At 37.3% G+C, this 23,628-nt stretch overlaps 1 protein-coding gene across 4 annotated transcripts in view; it reads left to right on the forward strand.

Annotated features, from left to right (window-relative positions):
* The window catches only part of ZC3H14 (zinc finger CCCH-type containing 14), a 39,517-nt gene that overhangs the window by 5,868 nt on the left and 10,021 nt on the right, over positions 1-23,628 (forward strand). For all 4 annotated transcript variants that reach the window (XM_057733808.1, XM_057733809.1, XM_057733810.1 and 1 more), the window contains exons 4-10: positions 1,113-1,153; positions 1,620-1,815; positions 2,170-2,599; positions 3,143-3,303; positions 3,682-3,782; positions 5,708-5,863; positions 20,193-20,267. In XM_057733808.1, the coding sequence (XP_057589791.1) occupies positions 1,113-1,153; positions 1,620-1,815; positions 2,170-2,599; positions 3,143-3,303; positions 3,682-3,782; positions 5,708-5,863; positions 20,193-20,267 (1,160 nt within the window). The remainder of the gene's footprint in view (positions 1-1,112; positions 1,154-1,619; positions 1,816-2,169; positions 2,600-3,142; positions 3,304-3,681; positions 3,783-5,707; positions 5,864-20,192; positions 20,268-23,628) is intronic.

Below are 23,628 nucleotides of genomic sequence, written 5' to 3' on the forward strand. Positions count from 1 at the left end.
AACTTTCATGAAGCTTTCTTGAAATTCCACAGAGAATTCTCTGAGTTTATATTACACATTTTTGAAGAACATTGAGTGCAGTGGTTGTTCCTTAAATGTTTTGGTACATACACTCCTGCAGTGTGGGTGACCTAACCCACTTATTACAGTTTGTCCCCAGGGTTTACCAAAAGAAGAGAGACCATGGTGCTTTTGACTGGGGAAATTACCATTATCAGGAGTACTGCTTTTTTTTTTTTTTTTTTTAAGTAAAGCCTTCAGCACTTGTTTTGTTTCAGGGACATTTTTTAAGACGTATACTGATAAAAGTGATGATGTCTCTGTTTTGATACTTAGCTTTCTTAAGTGTTCATCAACACCAACCATAAGCAGGCTATTCTAATTCTTTGGAGCCCTACAATAATGTATCCTAGGGACAGTGGCATGTGACTAGGTTCTGGGTGAAATATTATTATAATGAGATATTTCTGGTGTTTTCAGGATGCCTGGCTTCCTGGAAGGGTCATAAGGCAAATTTGCCTTGTATATAACTACTAAAATATGTTACGTGATGAGTAAGGTTGTGGCTTGTTTACAGCATTAGTTTTGAAATTATTAGTTATAGTGAAGTGATATAGTATATTTTGAGATTATTTTTAAAGTTTTTTCACTTCACAGAATTAAGTTCTTCCAGAAACCATTTAAGTAGATAAAAAACTTAAACTGTGCTTGAAACAATTTTAATAATATTACATGTTTATGGTATTTTATCTTCTTTTATCATAAGCTATCTTGAATCTTTAGTCCTTTTGAAACAGAATGATATTCTATGTGGAGCAAGACTGTGTGGTCAGATGATATCCTTGCCCTTTTTTTTGCAGAGGCTAGGTGTTGAAAATAATGATGAAGAAATGAGATTTTTGATTATTCTGCAATATTCATGTAATGCCTTTTTTAAAAAAACAAATGTAAAACTTAATACTGTTTATCCATTAAATACCATTTAGTACCATTTATCAAGGTTTATCTGAAGATTAGATCTATAATTTCATCAAATTTAGAGTGACAGTTGAAATCCAATCTTTCTTGATTAAAGGGAGCTTTAACTTTTTTTGGTTTGTTTTTTCTTTTAGGCTTCATGGTGTATTAGATAAACTTCGTTCTGTTACAACTGGTAAGGTTTATAAAAATGATATCTGCAATGTTTTTGGAGTTTGCTATAGCATATGATTGTTTTTCTAAAGTCACTTATAGTGCTTTGGGGGAAAACCCATAAATTTGAAAACAGTAGTTCATTTGAGCTTTTTAAGGAAGCACACATTTTTATGAATTTAATAACAATGAATTTAATATAATTCAAAGATAATTTAAACAAAGGAAGGGAAACTGCAGTTTATTCTAAGAAAGTATTCATGGATGTGGTTAGTGATTTGGCTTCAAGAATATTTCTGTATTTTATAATTGAAAATTACTTAAAAGTCCAGTAATAGTAAATTAGATAAATTGTATCACTATGTATGGAATAATATTCACCCATTATAAATGTAGAAGAACACATGTATTGCTTTAAAATTGGTGAAGAAGGGAAAGGTTCAAAGTAATAAAAATAGCTTAAAGGGACCATGTGTTTTTCTTTCTAGACCCCTCTAGTCTAAAGTCGTCTGATACCAACATCTTTGATAGTAATGTACCTTCAAATAAAAGCAGTTTCAGTCGAGGAGATGAGAGAAGGCACGAAGCTGCAGTGCCGCCTCTTGCAGTTTCTAGCAGTAGACCTGAAAAAAGAGAATCTAGAGTTTCTACAAGTTCACAGGAGCAGAAAGCCACTAATGTCAGGTAAGAGTCTTACGTAGAGCTATGGGCAGATGGGTGTGTATATGTGACATTTACATTAGCTACGTCTTTAAATGGCTGTTTTCAGAAATTTTTGGAGGCCATGAGGTGGTTACGAGCAATTTTTTGGAATAAAATAATGAAGGATAAGACTAAAGTATGGTTATCTTTTATATAAAATGTAGTAAATCAAAGTTTAAAAAAAAAGAAAGTAATTTCAAAGTAATTTTTAGTGGACTACATAAAGGGATTATCCATACTTTTTCATTAAGATATAGGTAAACATTCTTTGAAGAGTTGAAAATATTGCTCTAAATTGGTAACACACCCTTTTTGGGTTTGTTTTCGTTTTAACAGACAGACTTATGATGATGGAGCTGCAACCCGACTAATGTCAACAGTGAAACCTTTGAGGGAGCCAGCACCCTCTGAAGATGTGATTGACATTAAGCCGGAGCCAGATGATCTCATTGATGAAGACCTCAATTTTGTGCAGGAGAATCCCTTATCTCAGAAAAAACCTACAGTAACCCTTACGTATGGTTCTTCTCGCCCTTCTATTGAAATTTATCGACCACCTGCAAGTCGAAATGCAGACAGTGGTCCTCATTTAAACAGGTTGCAGTTTCAACAGCAGCAAAACAGTATTCATGCTGCCAAGCAACTTGATATTCAGACTAGCCGGATGTATGAAACAGGACGTTTATGTGAACCAGAAGTGCTTAACAGCTTAGAAGAGACTTATAGTCCCTTCTTCAGAAACAACTCAGAAAAGATGAGCATTGAGGTTTGTATATACTTTTAAATTCTGACTTGTTAGGCTGAAAATTGTCAGTTCTTGAAACTAAGTTGTATATAGAATAACTAAGCACATACTGCAAGTTTGTTTCAAACTGATTTTGTGCTGCTCAGCATAATACATCAGTCAAATTTTCCTCTCCACAACTGGCTTCTACGGATATTGTGTATCTTATTTACTTTCCTGGGATGCCAGGGTTTGAGATAGCTTTAACCTTACCTTATAATTTTGGGAGGATTTTAGGTCAATTTTAGATCCTTCACAGCAACTGCTAGTGAACAATTGAGTAACTCCATTTTATTGGTTTCCTCAACAGTGCTATATGCTGCTGTTTATAAATGAACGTAAAGCCCTAGTTTTTGTTTTAGCTGAAGGTTGGCTATTGGAGATATTACTTGTATTTTTATAAGAAACCAGGGAAATAGCCCATTAATTCTTAATGTGCTTGGCTTTTACTTAAAAAGAAAATCATATTCTGTAGTAGAACTTTATTTTCTGAGAGTAGGTAAGTGGAAATTTATCTGATTGCAGGAAGAAAACTTTCGGAAGAGAAAGTTGCCGGTGGTAAGTTCAGTTGTTAAAGTAAAAAAATTTAGTCATGATGGAGAAGAGGAGGAGGAAGATGATGATTGTGGGTCCCGTACAGGAAGCATCTCCAGCAGTGTGTCAGTGCCAGCAAAACCTGAACGGAGGTACCTGAACATGTCTGTTAGTTAATCTTTCATTGCCTGGTGGAGTTTCTGGGTTCCTTGAAGAGGATATCATGAAAATATAAGTTAATACCATGTAAGACTTTTCCATTGGTTTTTGAGAAACACTTGTATTAATGAAAGAGAAGATGCCCAGAATTGGAGAATATTGTAAAGAGTATTAGAAACTGTAATATGACTGGCAGGAAGGTTGATCCAAATTCATTATTTTAAAAAGTTATAAGGTTCTAATCCAGTTGGTATTTCCAGCTAGTCAGTTCCAAATCTAAGAAAAGGCTGTAGTAAAGGTATAATGGGTGGCTAGCATGTAAAGAACTCAAATCTAAAATTTAATCAAAATACCTTTCTTAACTTTTTTAGACCCTCACTTCCACCTTCTAAACAAGCTAACAAGAATCTAATTTTGAAGGCTATATCTGAAGCTCAAGAATCTGTAACAAAAACAACGAACTATTCTACAGGTAATTTAAATGTATTATGTTGACGTTAAGTAAGAGATTTCTGTGTAAATGTTGAGTAAGCTGTAGATGATTGCTCCTCAAGTTGTGATAAAATAAAGATACCTGCAAGACATCAGGACCATGGTGAAGGTTCATAGAATGATTAAAAGATTTTACCAGTTTGAGAAACTTTCCCAGCTGTCAGTGGAACTTAGTTCTTTGAGCAACTGTAATGCTTTTTACTCCCTGTTTCTAATATGTGTGAAATATATAATGGAAATCTTAAAGGGAGGTGTTTTTGATTTTTTTGTTTTTGTGTGTTTTTTTTTTTTTTTTTAATTTTTGGCTGTGTTAGGTCTTACTTGCAGCATGTGGGATCCTCCCCTGCAGCTCATGGGCTTCTTTCTAGTTGTGGTACATGGGCTCTGTAGTTGTGGCATGAGGGCTCTGTAGTTGCGGTACTCAGGCTCTCTAGTTGTGGCCCGTTTGCTCAGTAATTGCGGCACGCAAGCTTAGTTGCCCTGAGGCATGTGGGGTTTTAGATTCCCTACCAGGGATCAGACCTGAGTCCCCTGCATTGGAAGGCAGATTCTTAACCACTGGACCACCAGGGAAGTCCCAAAGGGCGTTTTGGTAAGTATGAGACTTTCATATTTATAGCATTGGAGCCAACATTAGATATGAGTTTATGTAATATAAAAGGGAGCAAAATTGGAAAATATTAAGAGGCTGAAATTAGAAAAAATTTGTCTAGTATGTGAACAGGTTGGTTTCTTTCCTTTCAGTAGAACCCATTAATGGAATATGAGGCAGAGAAGTGACTTATTTGTAATGTTCTTGCCCCAGTCCTAGTGGAAGTACTAAATTATTTTATGAAAGAGTATAAAGGTATTAACATTTTTAAAACAAGAGTCAGCTATAGTATCTTACAAAAAGTTCATTTTGAAATGCAAACCAATTGATGGGTGCCATATTGCCATCAAATTCTGTACTCTGTGTGCCACATGCTATAGCCAGTTTGTAAAATTTTCTGTTAATAAGCTGTGATGATAACCCACTCTAAGTTTAATTTTATTTTTGCTATGAATTTGATGACTGTTCTTTTAGCATTGTTCTGCTTTTCTGTTCCTCCTTTGCATTCCTTTATTTCACTTCCTAAAGTGAAATAAACTGTGAGCTAGAAGCTTTTGAGCCTGATAGTAATCTATCCCCTTGCTTCTCCTCATCCCTAATTTAACCCTGAACGTAAATTAAACAGCTTTTGGCGTATAGGGTAAGGATTATCAGGCCAAGACCAATGCTTGACATAACCATTCATCTATTTACATTCCCTTTTGGGTCTGTGAGCTGCAATATTGAGTGTTTAGATTGGTGAGAAATTTATACTTATAATTATGACCTTAAAATTTCCTGCTTTTTTTTTTTGGGCACACGGGCTTAGTTGCTCCGCAGCGTGTGGGATCTTCCTGGAGCTGGGATCGAACCCGTGATCTCTGCATTGGCAGGCGGATTCTTAACCACTGCGCCACCTAGGAAGCCCCAAATTTCCTGCTTTTAATGAGAGTTTTTATAATTCCAGGTTTTTTTAGAGAGAGCATTGAAATTCTTTCCTTAGCTAAGTTATCTAGATTACAATTTGAAATTGTTATGGAACCATGGAGCAGAACCCAAACTGCATTTGGTTAAAAATGAATGCATTAAAAAAAAAATGAATGCGTATGTGCTGCAGTGTGTTTATGGCATGTGTTTAAAATGTATAAATGTTGTTTGAGTATGGGTAACTAAGTCAGAATATTCTAAGGAAAAATGAGGTGTCTGTGAACTGTTTCTAACTCCTGATATATTCTAAACCCAAGGAGGCATTTGTGTTTAGTATGGTGTTCACTGTTGACTTTTGAAATATTACTTCATTTGGATTTCCATCTTTTTTGCCTTTTATATAAAAGTCTCACAGAAACAGACACTTCCAGTTGCTCCCAGAACTCGAACTTCTCAAGAAGAATTGTTAGCAGAAATGGTCCAGGGGCAAAGCAGGGCCCCCAGAATAAGTTCTGCCATTAAAGAAGAGGAAACAAAAGGAGATAATATAGACAAAAGTCAAGGTAATAATTTAAATGATACTTCATTTTCTGTTACACTTTTTTCATGAGGCATTAAATATTTTCCATTGTGTATTTATGAAATGTTGGTTATACTATGAGGAAAGGGCTTGATAGGCCCCTAAATAGAATAAGGGACCATGAGGAAAGTCTATACCTACAGTTTTCAGTACTTAAAAATCTTATTAGGGAGATTTTTAGTGTTCTCAGAAGTGGAAAGAATAGTGCAGTGAATTCCCATGAACCCAGTCACCCAGCTTTAGTAATAGCCAGTCTTTTTTTTTTTTTTTAAATTAATTAATTTTTTTATTTATTTAATTTATTGGCTGCGATGGGTCTTCATTGCGGCACAAGGGCTTTCTCTAGTTGCTGTGAGTGGGGGCTACTCTTCATTGTGGTGCACGGCCTCCTCCTTCATTGTAGTGACTTCTCTTGTTGCGGAGCCTGGGCTGTAGGTGCGGCACATGGGCTCAATAGTTGTGGCTCACGGACTCTAGAGCACAGGCTCAATAGTTGTGGCGCACAGGCTTAGTTGCTCCATGGCATGTGGAATCGTCCCAGAGCAGGGCTCGAACCTGTGTCTCCTGCATTGGCAGGTGGATTCTTAACCACTGCACCACCTAGGAATTCTGTAATTGCCAGTCTTTAGAAAGCTTCTAAAAATACATAGATACCTACATTCTTCCTTTCTTTCTTTTTGTTAGTCCTACCTCTGTTCCCTTGAACTGAAAGTCTTATCTTTCCGTCTCCTCTCTCTTGAGCATCCTGTCTCCAACCTGCCATAACTGCCTTATTGTCCCAGTGGTACTTCTTTATCTCATTGTGCCTGGCATACTTCCAGCTGATCTTTCTGATTCCTTTCTCTCAACCTCCCGCCCCCAACATTTGCACAGATTCTCCTGTCTGAAGTTTGACTCTGATCACTCCTTTGTGAGAGCATTTATGACTTCTCCCTGCACTGTGCATTATCCAGGAGTGATGCCATCAGCTTGGCCTTTAGGCAGCTTCTGGCCCATGGGCCTGCCCAGCCCTTCTCAACTGCTCTCCAACCTTTTTCTTCTGTTCCCATCAGGAAAGATTCTAGTTCTTTTCCTCTTCTGTTGAGGTCTGATTAAAAAATTCCACCAAAATTGTATGCTTATCATGACTTACTACTTTTACAGTGCTGGAATACATTTTTTCATTCCTCCTCAGCTGTGTCCCTTTAAATTGTTCCAGGTTCATCTCAAATTTAATTGTTTCATGAACCCTTATGATTCCATCCTATATTTATCTCTTCTCTCTTTTTTAAAAAGTCTTTGACTGTAGTGTGCAATTTGCCATCTCTGTGTGATGTGCAATTCCAATAAATCATGGACCTGAAAATGGGAAAACCCCAAAAATAGCCAATAGGTGCTAATTGGGCCAATTTGTGAAGAGCAGTTGGAAACTGGGATTTGAGCTTTGGTAAGGATCTGCAGTGAATTGAAGTCCGTGAGTCAGGTTTGAATCTATGATTTCATGATGGCATTTTTAAGTAAACCCTTCATTGGTCCTTTTGGAGGATAGCAGATAATAATTTATTGTCTTGAAAACCAGAAAAATAAAATAATTGAGCATTTCTGCCCTCTTTCCTTTAAGGATAGTACCATTGGGTAACAAAGTAGCGCAGGAATTAACACTTGTTTTTGTAAGTGAAGTTTTATTGGGACTAAGCCATGCCCATTCATTTATGTATTCTCTGGCTGCTTTTATACTACAACCACAGAGTTGAATAGTTGCAACAGACCTTAAAGACCACACAACTTAAAATGGAAAATGTTTGCTACCCCCTGTGATATAGTAGATGAAGGAAGCATCTTTTAAAATTATTCTAGCTAAGAAGTGAAAACAAATCGATAGAATTATAGTAGTTTTTCCCCCCAACTAACAGTGAATTAATCTAGGCGCTGATGATTAATGGCTACTAAAACTTTTTTTAAAGTGAAAATCAGCCATTTTTTGCCTCCCAGTGAAAGAATAAAATACTACGTTAGCCTTGCCAGAGGATTTGAACCTGAGAGATCAAGCCTCTGATGCAGCAGTCAGCTTGCAGGAGGTACAGAGGCCAGAGGAATATGTTAATTGCTGCACCATCTCTGGGGCACTGTGTAGGTCAAACAGCCTGAGAATTCAAGATTCAAAGACTTAGAAGACAAAACAAAAGGGGCAAGGTTAAGCTGTAGTGTCTAGGTACATACACTTGTACATATACTTACACAAACTCTAGATGTTACTATAAAAGGCACATAGTGGTTACTTTTGAACAGAACTGATTGGAGTACATGGAGGGAGGCTTGTGGGGCAGGTTACATGATTCTATTTTCTTGATCTGAATGGTGGTTATAAGGGTGTTTCACCTAATAAGAACTCATTAAACTCTTACTTTTGTGTGGCTTTCTATATCATTGTTTTGTTTTAAAGTAAAAGGTTAAAAAACTGAAACGGTATCAAGTACCTCTACTGATGAGGACTGTTGCTACTCTATGGGTATCATTTGTTTGCAAGCATGAAGTGACACTCTGTGAAGTCATTAATTAGTATGCTTACTCACTTTTTTATAGCCTTATCTGTGACAGGTTTTTAAAAATCTAAACATGCACATGTAATGGCATGAGCTGTTGATAGTGTTCTCTCATCTTTCTCACCTCTGTATTTTTACTAGGCTAGCCACTTGACAATATTTTGCTTTTTCTCTTTTTGTCTTGGTTTAATCTGTCACCGGAAGTGTATTTTGCCAGTTTTTTCAAAGATTTGTCACAACAGTTCTGACTTTATTGATTCTCTTTAGGTATGTTTTCTATTTCATAGATTTCTGCTCCTATTTTTAATATATCCATCCATATTCTTTCTCACTATTTTATCTTTTGTTTTTAAATGGTTCCCTCACATGGCTCTTAGCAGGAGGTTTTATTTATTTTTTTATTAATTAATTTTTATTTTAAATTTTTTTGGCTGCGTTGGGTCTTCATTGCTGTGCACGGGCTTTCTTTAATTGCAGCGAGTGGGGGCTGCTCTTCGTCGTGGTGCACAGGCTTCTCATTGCAGTGGCTTCTCTTGTTGCGGAGCACAGGGTATAGGCATGCGGGCTTCAGTAGTTGTGGCGCACGGGCTTAGTTGTTCCATGGCATGTGGGATCTTTCTGGACCAGAGCTCAAACCTGTGTCCCTTGCATTGGTAAGCAGATTCTTAACCTGCTGTGCCACCAGGGAAGTCCCTCTTACTATTTATCTTAGGTTTTTTTTGTTTTTGTTTTTTTTGCAAATGTAAACAAAGTTATGGCTTTCTCTTGGCATGTCTTTTGCTGCATGTGTCACATTTTGTTAAAAGAATTTTTCATTGTTCTAATTATTACCTTTAATTCTGTTATGATCTTCATCTTTGAACCATAAGTTATTTGAAAGGGTTTTTAATTTACAGTATATGGAAGCTTTGGTTTTTGTCTTTTAATCTTTTAAATTATATACAGTGGATCTAGTTGCATTGTGGTCAGATAATGTGAATTGTATGGTACATTCTTTTGAAAATAGTTAAGGCAGGCAGTTTTGTACATCTTCCATGTGCTTTTTGGAAGAAAGTGGACTCTAGTTGTGAGTTGAGAATTTTGCATTTAGTAAATAAAGCTCTGCAGTTAATATTGTTCAAATCTTGACCTTGCTGAGTTTTCAGTCTACCTGAGAGGGTTTTGAAATTGCCTGTCAGGAAGACAAATATGTCTTAATTTCTCTGTACTTCTGATAGATTTTGCTTCATTTGTTTTGAAGCCATTAAACTAGGTGCATATATATTTAAAATTATCCTGATGACATCTTCCTGATGAATTGAACCTTTTTGTCTTTATCCTTATCTATAATTCTTTATGTACTAAATGATGCTTTTATTTTAAACTCAGTTTTGTCTGATATTAATATAGGTTTTTAGCTAGTATTTGCCTCATGTGTCTGTGTTCCATGTGTTTTTCAGTCTTCTCTGTCCTTGTTAGGCATATGTATCTCTTAACTATCGTAAAGCTAGGTTATTGTTTTAAAATTCAATCTGAGCTTACTTTTTTATATGAGAGTTTAAACCATTCACATTCATTACTGGTGGAGTTGGACTAGTTTTTATTTGGTTTGTATTTGCCAGCTTTTTTTGGTTTGTGTTTGCCAGCTTTCATTTTTTAACTTTTTTGCCTTTTTTAAAGATTCATTGATTACTATTGTAATTGTTGATTGCCCAGGTCTACTTTATTTTATACTATTTTAAACTCTGTTTCTGTTCTTTTACTGGTTACCACTGAAATTTTACCATACAAATTTAATATTCCAAAAGTTAATATTCTGACCCCACCCCCAAACAGTAAATGGATTTTAGAATACCTTAGCTCCAGTCTTTACCCCCTTAGACTTTACATTATATTTCCAGTGTTTCATTTTTGGTCCCTTTTCTAATGCATAATTTGGCACCGTTATTATATTACCTGGGCAGTGTTTGTTCACATTTATCTACATGTTTCTTTTTTTTTTTTCCCCCTCAAATCTTATGGATGCTATTTGGGGATTGTCATTTTCCAATATTTTGAAGTATTTGAAGTGTGTTCTTTGGAAGTTTCTTTAGAACAAGTCTCTTGGTTGTAAATTTCCCTGAAGTCTGTTTACCTACAAGCGTGTTCATTTCTCCTTGTTCTTGTGCAGTAGTTTTGCTGCATACACAAATCTAGGTTAACAAGAGTTATTTACTCTCAACACCTTGTTTATATTATTTCATTGTCTTCTGGCTTCCATTGTTGTTGAGTGGATTTCTGTTATTCTCTTTGTCTGTTGTTCCTTTGTAGGTGATCTGTCCTTTTTCTGGCTGCTTTCAAGATCTTCTCTGTCTTTGATGTTTTGCAGTTTCACTACAGTGTGTCTAGGCATGAATTTCCTTTTATTTTTCCTATTTGGTATATATTGAATAAGATTTTATATTTAAAGTAAAATATATTACATTATGAAATATATGCTCACCGTAGAAAATTTGGAAAAACAAAATGAATTGTTGTAATGCCTTCTGATAGATTAGAAAATAATCAAGTAGTATAGAACAATTTAAAATAACAAGCAGAGTGTTAAGCAATTATATTCCAGTAGAGAGCTTAAAAAAAAAAAAAAAATAACAAGTAACATTCTTTGCATCATTATTTTCCACACTGGTTCTCTTGGAGGCCACTGCTTTTAAGTGCTCCTGTTTATGACTTTCTTTCATTTTCTCCATGTCGGTAATAATACGCTTATACCACTGTTTCTTAATTCATCAACTACAGGTGGTTTGTTTTGATTTCTTGCTGCAATATATCAGGATCTAACTCTGACTTTTCTTTGCCTCCCAGCCCATACAGTAATTTCACTATTTTTAGTTCATCTTTTGATTACTTTTATAATCTTAAGTGGTACACCTATTCCCTGTCTTATTAACTATATCAGTATATTTTGACTCCTGAAAGATAAGGATATTTATGTCCTTTAATTCTTTTTTTTTTCCTTTTTATTTATTTATTTATTTATTTATTTTATTTTTTTGGGGGTACACCAAGTTCAATCATCTGTTTTTTTACACATATCTCTGAATGTCCTTTAATTCTTGTATGTCTTTTCTCATCCACCCCACTTTCTAAATTCTGTCATCTGTACTTTTATATTGCTGAAGAAGATCTAATTTACATTTTGTTCTGTCTTTCTAGTTATGATTACCATGCTTTGTAGGTTGACAGTAAAAGTTGAGAACCAGTTAAGCAGCATTTATATCATTAAGACTCAAAATACTTCTTAGGGCCAAATACATCATCTTCTAGAGTTCTTCGTTTAGGGGTTCCCTAGTTTATATTTTTTTCCTCATGTACAGTGTTTTGTTTTTCTCTGGTTCTTTTTTTCCCCCTTCTTGCATTGCCTACCTATATTATAGTCTAAATGTCTATCATTTTATACTATTAAATCTTTGGATTTCCCTTTTTTCTTAGGTGCCTTCCTCCTAGAGCCTCTGTCCTCTTCTGCTCATCCCACTGATTGCTCTCTAGGTTTGCTTCAAGGCTGTCATACCAGGAATTATTCCTCCCCTGGGTTTGCTCTGCGTTCCCTGGATCCCACTTTGTCTTCTCAGTATAGTCTTCTGTTTTGTCACCACATCATGAAGCAACTTAAGAAAAACTATGGGAGGTAAATTTTCTGAGCCTCAAAAATGTAAGGTATTTGATTGATACTTTGACTAGGTACAGAATTCTAATCCTTAAAAAACTTTGAAGATATGACTTCATTTTCTTGAGGCTTCTAATGTTTATGCTGAGAAGTTGGTAGCCTATCTGATTCTTATTCCATTATTAATACTAGGGCTTTTCGTCTGGAAATATTTAGGATTTTCTCTGTGGTGTTTTTATTTGTCTTTTTTGTTGTTGTTGTTTTAATGGAAATATAGTTGATTTATAATGTTTCAGGTATATAGCAAAGTGGTTGATTTATGCCTGTGTTTGTATACCTGTGTGTATGTATATATTTATGTATATATTTATATATACACACATATACACACATACATACATACATATATTCTTCAGATTCTTTTCCATTTAGGTTATTACTCTATGTGTTTTCGATGTTTGAAATTTACTGTAATAAGTCTAGGTACTAGTTAGTTATTTATGGGCTGGATACCTTGTGCACCCTTTTAATTTGAAAATCCATGCTTTCAGTCTGGGAAATTCTCTTACGTTATTTTTATAAAACATTGTTCTGTTTTTGTTCTTCTCTTCTTTTGCAAATTCTGTTAGTTGGATGATAAACTTCATGCTTTGATTTTCTCTCTTTTCTCTCAGTTTTGACTTGATCTTGTTCTGCTCTGGAATATTTTCTTGACTTTCTCTTCAGTCCCCCTATTTTTTTTTTTTAAGGCATATTTTTAAATTTCCACAAGCTCTTTCTTGTTCTGTTTTTTATAGTATCTTGTGAATACAGGATCATTTCAAATTTGTGTGAAGAACTTAATCAGAAAGGGGTTTTTTTGTTTTGTTTTTTTGTTTTAAAGAATTCTCTTTTGTCCCCTAATGGATAGTTTTCTATCAGTTTTTGTTTGCTTTTTTTGCCCTTTCATTTGCAGGCTCTTTTCAAGAAGTCTGGACATGTGGTTCCTAGTGTAAGAAAAGGCAGTACAGAGTCACCTGAAGTTGTGGCATGGGCTGTAAGCTTTACCGTGGGCAGGTTTTGTTTTAAATAAAGCAGACAAGGAGCTGCTTTATTGGCCTTGAAGTTGCAGAGGAATTTCCCTGAGTGGTACTTATTACATTCTCACTAGCTGCCTAGGTTGTCCCCAGATCATTTGCTGAGTTTCTGTAGAAAAGAATATATTTTAAAAAATGAAAAAAAATTATCTTTTAAATATCTGTGCCTATACCATTTGGAAAACTTTGTTTTCTGTTTCACATTCTTCGAAATGTTTGCTCATTGCTGCAACCTCTCACCGTTTGGGTGCCCCTTTGTACATTTCATCTAGATTAAATACCTCTATCTCAGTGCTGTCAAACTCCCAGATTTCTGTCTCCAGCCTGGACCTTGTACCTGAATTCCTAATTCCTGTCCAACTATGTACTGTGCATTTCTTCTTGGATGTATAATAAATCCTTTTAAACTTACCTAAAACCAAACTGCTAACATCTTCCCCTCCAATCTGTTTTTCCTTCAGTCCTCCTCATTTTAGTTAACAACAGCTCGACCTTTCCAGTTGCTCAGGCCAGAAACCTGTGCTATTCTTTCTTTCACACTTACTTGCATTTTTCCTTTCCTCTCTGTCTCTTTTTCTTCTTCCTTCCTTCCTTTTTCCTCCCTTCCCTCTTTTCCTCCCTCCCTCCTTCCAACTTTAGCAAATCCTGTCATCTTCTACTTTCAGAAAATATTAAAATTCACCCACCACTTATACCTCTGCCTCTATTATCCTAGTCTAAGGCATCATCCACGACTTGCCTTGATTATTGCAATAGAGTCCTTACTGGTCTGTCTGCTTTCAAACTTGCCCTTCTGCTGTGTTTTCACAGAACAAAGCTGCCGCACACCCCCGTCCCCGCCCTTTGTTCTCCTTGCTCTTTTCCAGATATACTTGGTGTTTCTCTTTCAGAGCATTCAGAAAAAGAGCGTGTCTGAGCTACTTTTGCCCTCTCCTGGGAATGTTTTTTCCAGACGTCCACATACCTTGTTCGTCTCTGTGAGGCCTTCCCTGCCCCCCCCCCCCCAACCCACCTTTTTTTTTTTTTTTTAAAGATTTATTTTATTATTTATTTCTTTTGGCTGCGTTGGGTCTTTGTTGCTGCATACAGACTTTCTCTAGTTGTGGCAAGCAGGGGCTACTCTTCGTTGTGGTGCGAGCGCTTCTTATTGTGGTGGCATCTCTTGTTGCAGAGCATGGGCTTTAGGCATGCAGGCTTCAGTAGTTGAGGCACATGGGCTCAGTAGTTGCGGTGCACGGGCTTAGTTGCTTCGTGGTATGTGGGATCTTCTAGGAGTAGGGATCGAACCCGTGTCCCCTGCATTGGCAGGTGGATTCTTAACCACTGCGCCACCAGGGAAGCCCCTTCCCTAATCCACTTTTCTTTTATTCTTTTTCTTTCTCTTTCTTTCTTTCTTTTGTTCTTTCTTTCTTTTTCTCTTCCTTCCTTCTTTCTTTCTTCCTTCCTTTCTTTTCTTTCTTTCTCTTTCTTTTCTTTTCGTCTCTCTCCCTATCTCCCTCTCTCTCTCTCTCTCCCTCTCTCTTTCTCTTCCTTCCTTCCTCCCTCCCTCCTTCCCTCCCTTCCTTCCTGGCTGTGCTGTGCTGCATGTGGGATTTTAGTTCCCTGACTAGGGATCAAACCCATGCCCCTTGCAATGGAAACGTGTAGCCCTAACCATTGGACAGCCAAGGAATTCCCCCGACCCACTTTCCTAAAACTTAATATTTCTCCATAGCACTTATTGTCACCTAATATATATTTTATATTTTCATAGTTTAGATGTTTTTATCCAGACTTGGGGCTTTAAATATCATCAACATAAAATGTATTTTAGTTGTTTGTTTTTGAGGCTCATCTCCTTCCCCTCACCACCACAATATAAGCGCGCGCGCGTGTGTCTGTGTGTGTGTGTGTGTGTTGTTCATTGCTGTTATTGGGCACCCAGAACAGTGTCTGGCGTGTGGTAGGAGCTTAGTAAATATTTGTGTCTTTAATGAATGTGTCACTCCTGCCTTGCATCTTACTTGCTGTTCTCGTGGCGTCTCATTTGTGGCTTTTCTGCTTGGCCTCAGCCACTATTTGTGCACGTGTTTTCTGTTTTCCAGAGGTGGTTACAATCTTATCTGCTAAGATCCCCTCCCTAACCCCCGTCTCTAAATCAGAGATCTCCATATTCCTGACCGTACAATTTTTTGTATACTACAGTCATTTTTCAGTGTTACACTGAATCTGTATTTTGTTTACATATACACACTCAGATGTTGTTGCTGATATGTATGTGTTCAGACATGTAAAAACAGAACTCTTACTAGTATAGAGATAAAAAATTTCTAAAGTAATAGAATTTCTGATATTTCCTTCGTCCACCTCAGTGGAGGAAGTGGATTATCCTCTTAGAAAACCCAATTTGGAATCCACTACTGTATATTTTGTTAAGGATTTGTGCCACTTTTAAATTCTTTACTTGATTTTTACGGACTCTCCAGAAGGAGAGGTTATAAATGCATATCCTTAATATATTGTGTTGGACTGGAATCACTGTGAAAGACTCTCAGTAAAGAGGATTTTTTATATTCAGAGAAAACAAGGAAAATCCCCTCTTCGTTCTGTCCACTGCCTTCTTCAGAGGTAAGCACCGCACTTACAGACTGGTGTATGTCTGTGGTCTTGGCATTTTTTTATATCTATGGCATGTCCGTCCTTTCTGTGTAGAGTGGAATTATATATATATTTATATGCACACATATATGTATATGTAAAAAAGGATTTACACCACATGAGTTTTCTCTGTAACATGTTTTGTTCCATGTAATGCATCAAAGAAGTATAACAACATAGTGATTATGAATATGGGCTCAGGGAGACAGACTGCTGGGGTGTTAAACCAGGCTTTGCCACTCACTAGCTGACTTTAACCTTTCTGTGCTCTGGTTTCTCAAGAATATGTGAACGTCCTCTGTTGATGGATGTTGACGTTGGAATCTATGAAAGGGTCTTTGCTTATTTTGCGTCCTAAAGTTGGGCTGGGCACAAATGGGTGAACAGGAAGCCTCAGATGGGCTCTTTTTAGGCACCTTGTTTCTTTGTGACCCAACCCGTTTAGACCACTTTTCCCATTGAAGTTGGGTTTGCTGCCCAACTGATTTGCAGGTGGTGCTTGGCTGGGGATGTCCTGTTCTCTTTAATGTCTGCTATCCATGTCCTCTGTTAGCTAGTGCTCTTAAAAAATGCCATGTGAAAAAAAAAAAAAGCCATGTGACTCTAAAGCCTTGTAAATTCTGAAAGTTATTTTATGTATAAAGATTTTGAAGAATTAGGTTAATTTATAGAGAAATGAATAAAGATTCTTATATAAATTTTAGCAGTTTTTTTCTTTATTCTGTTATTATGAATGACATCTATTTAACTGGGAAGCCAAAGACTATAGTTCTTAATATGAATTCTTTTAGAGAGGCTATGGGGAGTTGTGTTCACCATCTTGCATCCTTATATTTTGAACAACTTATTTGTTGGCTTGGTGAGTAAACCAAAGTAAAAACAACCTTTCTTGAACTAAAGCCTTGAAGAGACATTCTGTGATCTTGGATTGGAAGACTTTAGTATTGTTAAGATGGTGCTACTCCCCAAATAGATTTTGAATTCAACTTGATCTTTGTTAAAATCTCTGCTGGCTTTTTTGTAGAAGTTGCCAAGCTGATTCTAAAATTCACATAGAAATGAAAAGGACTTGAAATAGCCATAACTATTGAAAAATAATAAAATTGGTGGACTCATATTTCCCAATTTCAAAAGTAATGAAGACTGGCACTGGCATGAGGGTATACATACAGACCAGTGGAATCAAATTGAGAATCCAGAACTGAACCGCTGTGCTTAATGATCAATTGAATTTCAACAAGAATGAAAAGACAGTTCATTGGGGAAGGAATAGTCTTTTCAAAAAATGGTGCTGGACAACTGGGTATCCACGTGCAAAAGAATGAAGTTGGATCCTTACTTATACCCTATATAAAAATTAACTCAAAATGGATCAGATACCTAAATGTAAGAACTAAAATTATGAAACTCTTAGGAGAAGAAAATAGGTATAACTCTAAATGAGCTTGGATTAGGCAGTGGTTTTTTGTTTTTGGCACCAGAATCACAAGCAGCCAAAGAAAGAATTGTTAAATTGGACTGTATCAAAGTTAAAAACGTCTGCATTTCAAAAGATTGTATTAAGGAAAAGAAAAGACAACCCACAGAATGGGGGAAAGTCACATATCTAAAAATGATCTAGTATCAAACCAAGGCCAAGTCCTCATTTTCCCTGTCTTTAAATTTCCACCATATCTTATATCACGACAGTTGGATTCCATTATCACCATGTATATTTTTAAAGAGATTTGTCTGTGATCATGGGTCCAATTACCCTCCCTGCCCTCTCCCTACAAAGGAACTGTCAAATACTGTCATATTACTGTTTTCAAGGGGAAATGAAATGCAAGATACTAGATAAAACAATTTAAAAATAATCTGAAGGTTGGAAATTGTAGGTAATTGATGAAGGGGCAAAAGTACGTTAAGTTCACATATTCAAGTATAAAGTATCTCGTGCTGTTATGTTGCTTAATTTATGCTTCAGATCTTCAGTGCTCCTTCTCATATGAGGTAAATAATAGAAAATTCTTTGTGTCACATGTCTGCTACCAGCCAATCAGAAGCCAGAGTTATGTTGTGTGTAATAATAGGGTTTATTGTTTAGAGAGGAGCTGTAAGTGGACTTACAGGATACAGGAGGCTGCATATTAGGGTTTCTTAGTTGTGGCTTGGTCTGGTTAGTTTAGAGTTTTCAGATTTACTTTTGAGTTCTGACTCCAGAAATGTACAATCCTATCTTTTCATTTATGGGTTTTAAAATGTTACTCACTTTTAATGCTTCTTAAAGTAACAGTCTTAATGGTTGCTTTTACTTTTGATGAAAGTTTAATGGGCTGTGAAAGAAAAATTACCAAATACTAAGAAGTGGAGAGAATTTTATGAAAATGTCTTCAAGGTTTCCATCACCATCTTTACCGGTTTTCTTTTCACCTGGGCCAGTTGACTTAGGTTCTGTAACTAGTTCCTTTTGTTCACTGAATGAGCTAGACAATATTTCCCAACTTTTAAGGAAAATATCAACTGATATCAGTGAAATTAAAGGGATGAAAGCAGCAGTTTTGACAGTGAAAGCAAATCTTTTTGATCTAAATGTTAGAGTGTCAGAGAATGAAGCAAAAATTTCATCTTTGGAGGTTAAAATGAATGACTATTCAGCGTCAACATCTGAGTGCAACAGACAGTTTGAAGATCTTCAAGAGGAAGTAGATTTTGAATCACAGTCAAGGACTACTGATGTAAAAATAATTGGCTTCCTTAGAAACATTGAGAAAGGTAAATTCCTAGTATGTGATATCATTGTGTAACTTGACTGTAGTTTTCATATGGAGGCAGCAAGGCACAGAGAACTTGGATTTTTCATGGACCTTTAATGACAAAATCAAACTCTTCTACGTGATTTAACTTAGAAGCCTAGACTCTAGAATTCTGTCCTTTTTAGTGGAGCTCTAAAATGATGTTTTGAAAAGGTAAATGAGTATAGAGAGATGAAACAAAACTTGAAATGTGAGAGAATGGTCCTCTTTCATTTTTCTGTCTTGTGAAATTACTTTAAAATGTATAATTCTTTCATTGTTCACTGTTTATGTTAAAGAGAACTGTTGTTAGCTAGCATTTGAATTGAAAGAGCATACTTCCTGTAACCTAATTACACATCAGTTTCCCAAGCTGTCCTGCGGGAGTACAGCTTGACCCAGTGATATTTGTGTTTCAGGTTTGTGCTTCAGAATTTGCTCTGTTTTTAACCATGAAAACTTTGGAAGGAATTAACTTTTTTTTTTTTTTGCATACCACTGAAGAGTAATGTAGTACAGCTTATCTTTTAAAAGAAAATAGCTGATAAAAATTGGGTAGGTTTTAACACTTTTAGTGAAGTTAAATTTTAACAAAACGTGATAGTTGGCAAGCAGTTGCCAACTTCCATGTTGGCAATGAATGAGCAGACTGTCCTTGTGAAACTGACAGTAATAGAGTTACTAAGAATTAGCATGCACCTTGCTGATATTTCAGTATTTGGAACCCTATCAATTACCTTCCTTTGTACACTGTACTGTAACACTTCTGTTTTACATCAGCAAGTGAGTACCTGGTATGTGCTGAGTACTGAGCTGGGGAGATTTGGAGAAGTATGGCATCCTCCCATCCCTCAAACTGATGATAGAAAAAGCAGTTCTCTGTTTTGCAGTGTAACTATGAGGAAGTTGTGAACCTCTTTAAGAAATAATACATACTCTAGCTGAACTTCTTACAGGAGATCCAAGTGATTGTTTACATGCGTTGCTGGTATAGGAGGACCTAGACTGCAGAACTCTGAGTGTCTTCTTGCTTGTTGTTTTTTTTTTCTTTCTTGGTGCACAGGCTTTAGTTGCTCCGCACCATGTGGGATCTTCCTGGAGCAGGGATCGAACCTGTGTCCTCTGCATTGGCAGGCGGATTCTTAACCACTGCACCACCTAGGAAGCCCCATTATTATTTTTGTATCCATCCAAGCCCATAGATTGTTTTTTGGGAACTCTGTGACCAGATAACTCTGGGGTGTTGTTTTGCAGTTCTCTGGGTGGGGATTGACTTATAATGGTGAGAGCCCAGGTGATAGAGGGAGATACTTCTTATGTTGATCTTGCAGTTGGCTGTTTCCTGTGTCTCAGGGCGCAAGCTCAGGGTCCATGGAGCACCTCCCCCTGGCTTTTGCACCCTTTTACTTTTACCACCAGGCTTTATCTCCAATCCAGGGAAACCTGCTTCCAGACAGGGAGAACCATTGCCATTTTTGGTTTAACCTGAGTACAGGTTGTCTTTATAGACCTTTGATCTATAAATATTATTAAATTGCATTGTGGAAGCTTTAAACTGTTTTAAAGACTTTCAATTAAGAATCTCGAAAGATTATTTTGGTCTTAATTTCTAGGAAGCACACATGTTGGTATTGTTTTGTTTTTTAAATTTAGTGAAGTTTTAAAATTTATATCCTAGGAACTCAACAGAGGCAGTTGTTATCCCGACTGCAGATTGACCCAGTAATGGCGGAAACTTTGCAGATCAGTCAAGGTTGGTAATAATCTTAAATTTTCATTGTAACCTAACATTTTTCAGTTGCTATTTCCATTCCTTGCACCTCATTTAATGTATCTTGTATCTCTTATATCCTGCCCTAAGATCCTATATTAAGATCCGTAAAAATATTTTAGGGCCAAGAGACAAGATCTGCATTTTCTTCATACTGTGTGGTGTTTGTATTTTTCACCTCATGCAGAAACTTTCTCCCTTTGATGCCATTTCACTGGGGTCCCTGCAAACTGTTGGCTGCTCACGCCGCTGCTTTAGGGATCACTTGAGTCCCTACCCTGCTCTCCATTCAAGTTTTGCCATTCCCCTGAGCTGCTTTAGTGTCCTCTGGCCTGTTCAACCTTATTCTCACTTTTACTTAACTTTATGGCCAGGGCTGTACCTAGAGCTTATTCTTAGAGCCACTGTAACTAGTTTACCTGTCTCCCCGACCCTCAGCACACATAGACACACATACCATGGGCTACCTCAGGACTGGGGAGAGTGCCCTATTTCTCTCTGTATTGTCAGTGCCCTCTGGCTCCTGACAGACGCATGTTAAGTGCCTAATAACTGGCTGCTGAATAAATGAAAGGAGCCATTGGTTCCCTGGAGTTTTAAATTCAGATCCTGTTTTCTCCTTCATCTGTTTCTCTACACCTGCCCATTGTTGGAAGTTGGGGTCCCTTGACTGAATTTTCTTCACCAGTGTTCAGGATTCTACAGTTAGCAACTGTATTCCCTGACCCTTCCTGGCCTCTGCCTCAGAAAGGTGTGCTTATTTTCTCTTAGGATAGCTTCTACTCGGATGTCAGATCCTGCTCAGTTGCCAAGCATTCTGGTGTCTCCACACTTCTGTAGCTTTAGTCTCTGCCTCTCTGCTGGCTTCTCCCTTTTATCTATGAAAGTGTTGTGCTGTTCTCCATCCTTGATTTTGCCCTCTCATCTCCCAGCATTCCATCCTGCTTTGTGCATAAGAGTATTTTCTTTCAAAATGTTTGGCAGCTAAGGTCTGTCTATGTTGTATTTGCATCATCAGCTCTTGTACATTTTTTTGTTTCCTTTATTTTTATCCATGGTGCATATACAGTTTGAAGCATCAAGCAATTCTACGAGGCTTATGAATGAATACATCCTTTGCTTACCTCCTATCACTTTTTATTTCTGAGAGCCCCTTTGTTTCTTTTATTTATTTTTTAATATACTGATTTTATTTTATGTATACAATACTTTCTCTTATTTCTCTCAAGGTATTAGAGGTAGTTTTGGACATTTTCCCCCCCTCCCTCTTTGGTCGTGTGTTCTCCAGGTTGGTTGTTTTGATCACTGTCTTTCATGACAGAGGTTCTCAGATGTCTGAGGATCCTTGGTTGACATATTTAAGAGTGGGGCACTTAAAAATCTGGTTGGTGTTGTGGGTTCATTAATTGGGGGATGAGGTAGGGGACTTTCGACTTTTGAATGTAGATTCTGCAGTGGAGAGTGATTAGTCTTGCCTGTTTACTTTGGGGGCACCATGATGTCCATGTCTTTGGGTCTTTTCACTTAGGTTGGTCAGCTTCTCCGAAGAAAGATCTTCCAAGAAATGGATTGGATGCCAGGGTTCTGGGAGCTCAGTGGGGAACAGGGCCCTGAGGGAGGCACCTCAACATTAACTACTACGTGATGTTTACTTAACACACACATGTTTTCAGAATGGTACTTCATTCAACATGGCTGGCATTCGTTGGTCCAGAAACCCCCTGTTTTTACCTTTCAGAAGTCTAAAGCTCCACTTTTCTCCAGGGGAGAAGTGGTCAGAGGTTATCAGGAAATCTAACTGCTTTTTAAAATTTTAACAGTATACATGTAGTTAATTTTGTTGTGGCACCTTTTTGTCAAGAGACCATGATGCTTCATCCATAAGCCTCTCCAGCAGTGATCGACAGGGAAGCACATCTCCAATTATTTCAAATATCTTCAATATAGATGTGAATTCCACCTATAGGGGAACAGGTGTGGTAAGGATCAGAAAAGAAGAAAACAGAGTTTAGGAAGAACTAACTGCTTCTGAAATGGACACTTGAACCCACTTCTATTGTGCCCTGTCTTCTCCCAACCCCTTCCCAGGGTCTCCTGTGCTGCCACTTTCTCAGCCTTTGAAGAATCTCGGGACCCATGTTAGATTGCTTCATTGTTGGCTTGAGACTCTGCTTTTTGAGATCTACTAAGTTAGTTTTCCACTTTCAAAATGTGGTTCTCTTCTTTTACAATTATTTTCTTTGTGAGTTTTTAAAAAAAATTAACCCTTTATTGACATTTTATTAGAGGGTTCAACCCATCTTCTTTATCCAGAAGATGTCAGTAACTCTCCCATCTGTCACTTTGCTAGACCCAGGCCCCTCTCATGAGTTGCAGAGGTGACCAGTGGCTTGTGTGGAGTGTAAAGCTCTGTTTTCCATGCACACTTCTCTAAACTCTGGTGTGTGGTACTTGGGTTCCGGTGTTTTCTTCCATCTTTGATCCTGTGGCTTCTAGGACTTCACTCTCTATTCTTCTACTTATTCCTTTTCATTCTCCCTCAACTCCCCTCCTCCTCTACTGCCCCTTAAAATGTTAACTTTATCCTGTGTCTTGACCTCAGCATTATTTTCATCTTTTCTGTATTCTCCCAAGATGCAAACTAGTAGAACTGCTGTGCCTCAGAAAGAACAGGGTGCTGAGAAGGAGCAGCAGCCCTTGGACTAAACTGAGGACCCTCGCTTTGCTAACTCGGAGAATGCAGTAAATCATTTCAGAACTTTGAATTGCAAATTGGCCATCTGTAACACAGAAGGAAAATCTGCTTCCTAAGCTCCCTGTGAGGATTCACTGAGAAGATAGCAGCACTGACTGTACAATTTATTCAATGTTCTCATTTCACCTTCAGCTTCGACTTTGCCTCTCTTATTTCTCTCCCCCTCCTAATAGTCAAATCTGAACTTTCAGCTTCTTTTTAAACACCTGAGAGTCCCACAAAGACCTTAAACTAAAGAAATCTAAAATTGAAATTAATCTTTGTCTCTCTTAAACCTGCTTTTTCTCCTGTCCTGACTCAAGTTCCTCCTCCTCTCCTCTGCTTGTCTTACTGTCCCTATTGCCCTTGCAGGGGGAGGCAGGTTTGCCTCCTTCCTGGTACGGTAGTTGAAAATGCACCTGTTGTGACTGCTAGTGCCAGTGTGCGTGTGGAATGTGTTTCCTTTTCCTCTGACGTGTGCGAGAAGAGGACAAGGGGTGAGAATCTTGTGTTTCGGAGCCTCGCCATCTCTCTTGGGCAGCAGCCTCATAGCTGAGATGTGGTTCTCCAGTCTATTCCTACCACTGTCTGTTTTTCTGAAAACCAACT

The sequence above is a fragment of the Hippopotamus amphibius genome, chromosome 4 (genome assembly GCF_030028045.1).
Source record: "Hippopotamus amphibius kiboko isolate mHipAmp2 chromosome 4, mHipAmp2.hap2, whole genome shotgun sequence".
NCBI classification, from domain to species: domain Eukaryota; kingdom Metazoa; phylum Chordata; class Mammalia; order Artiodactyla; family Hippopotamidae; genus Hippopotamus; species Hippopotamus amphibius.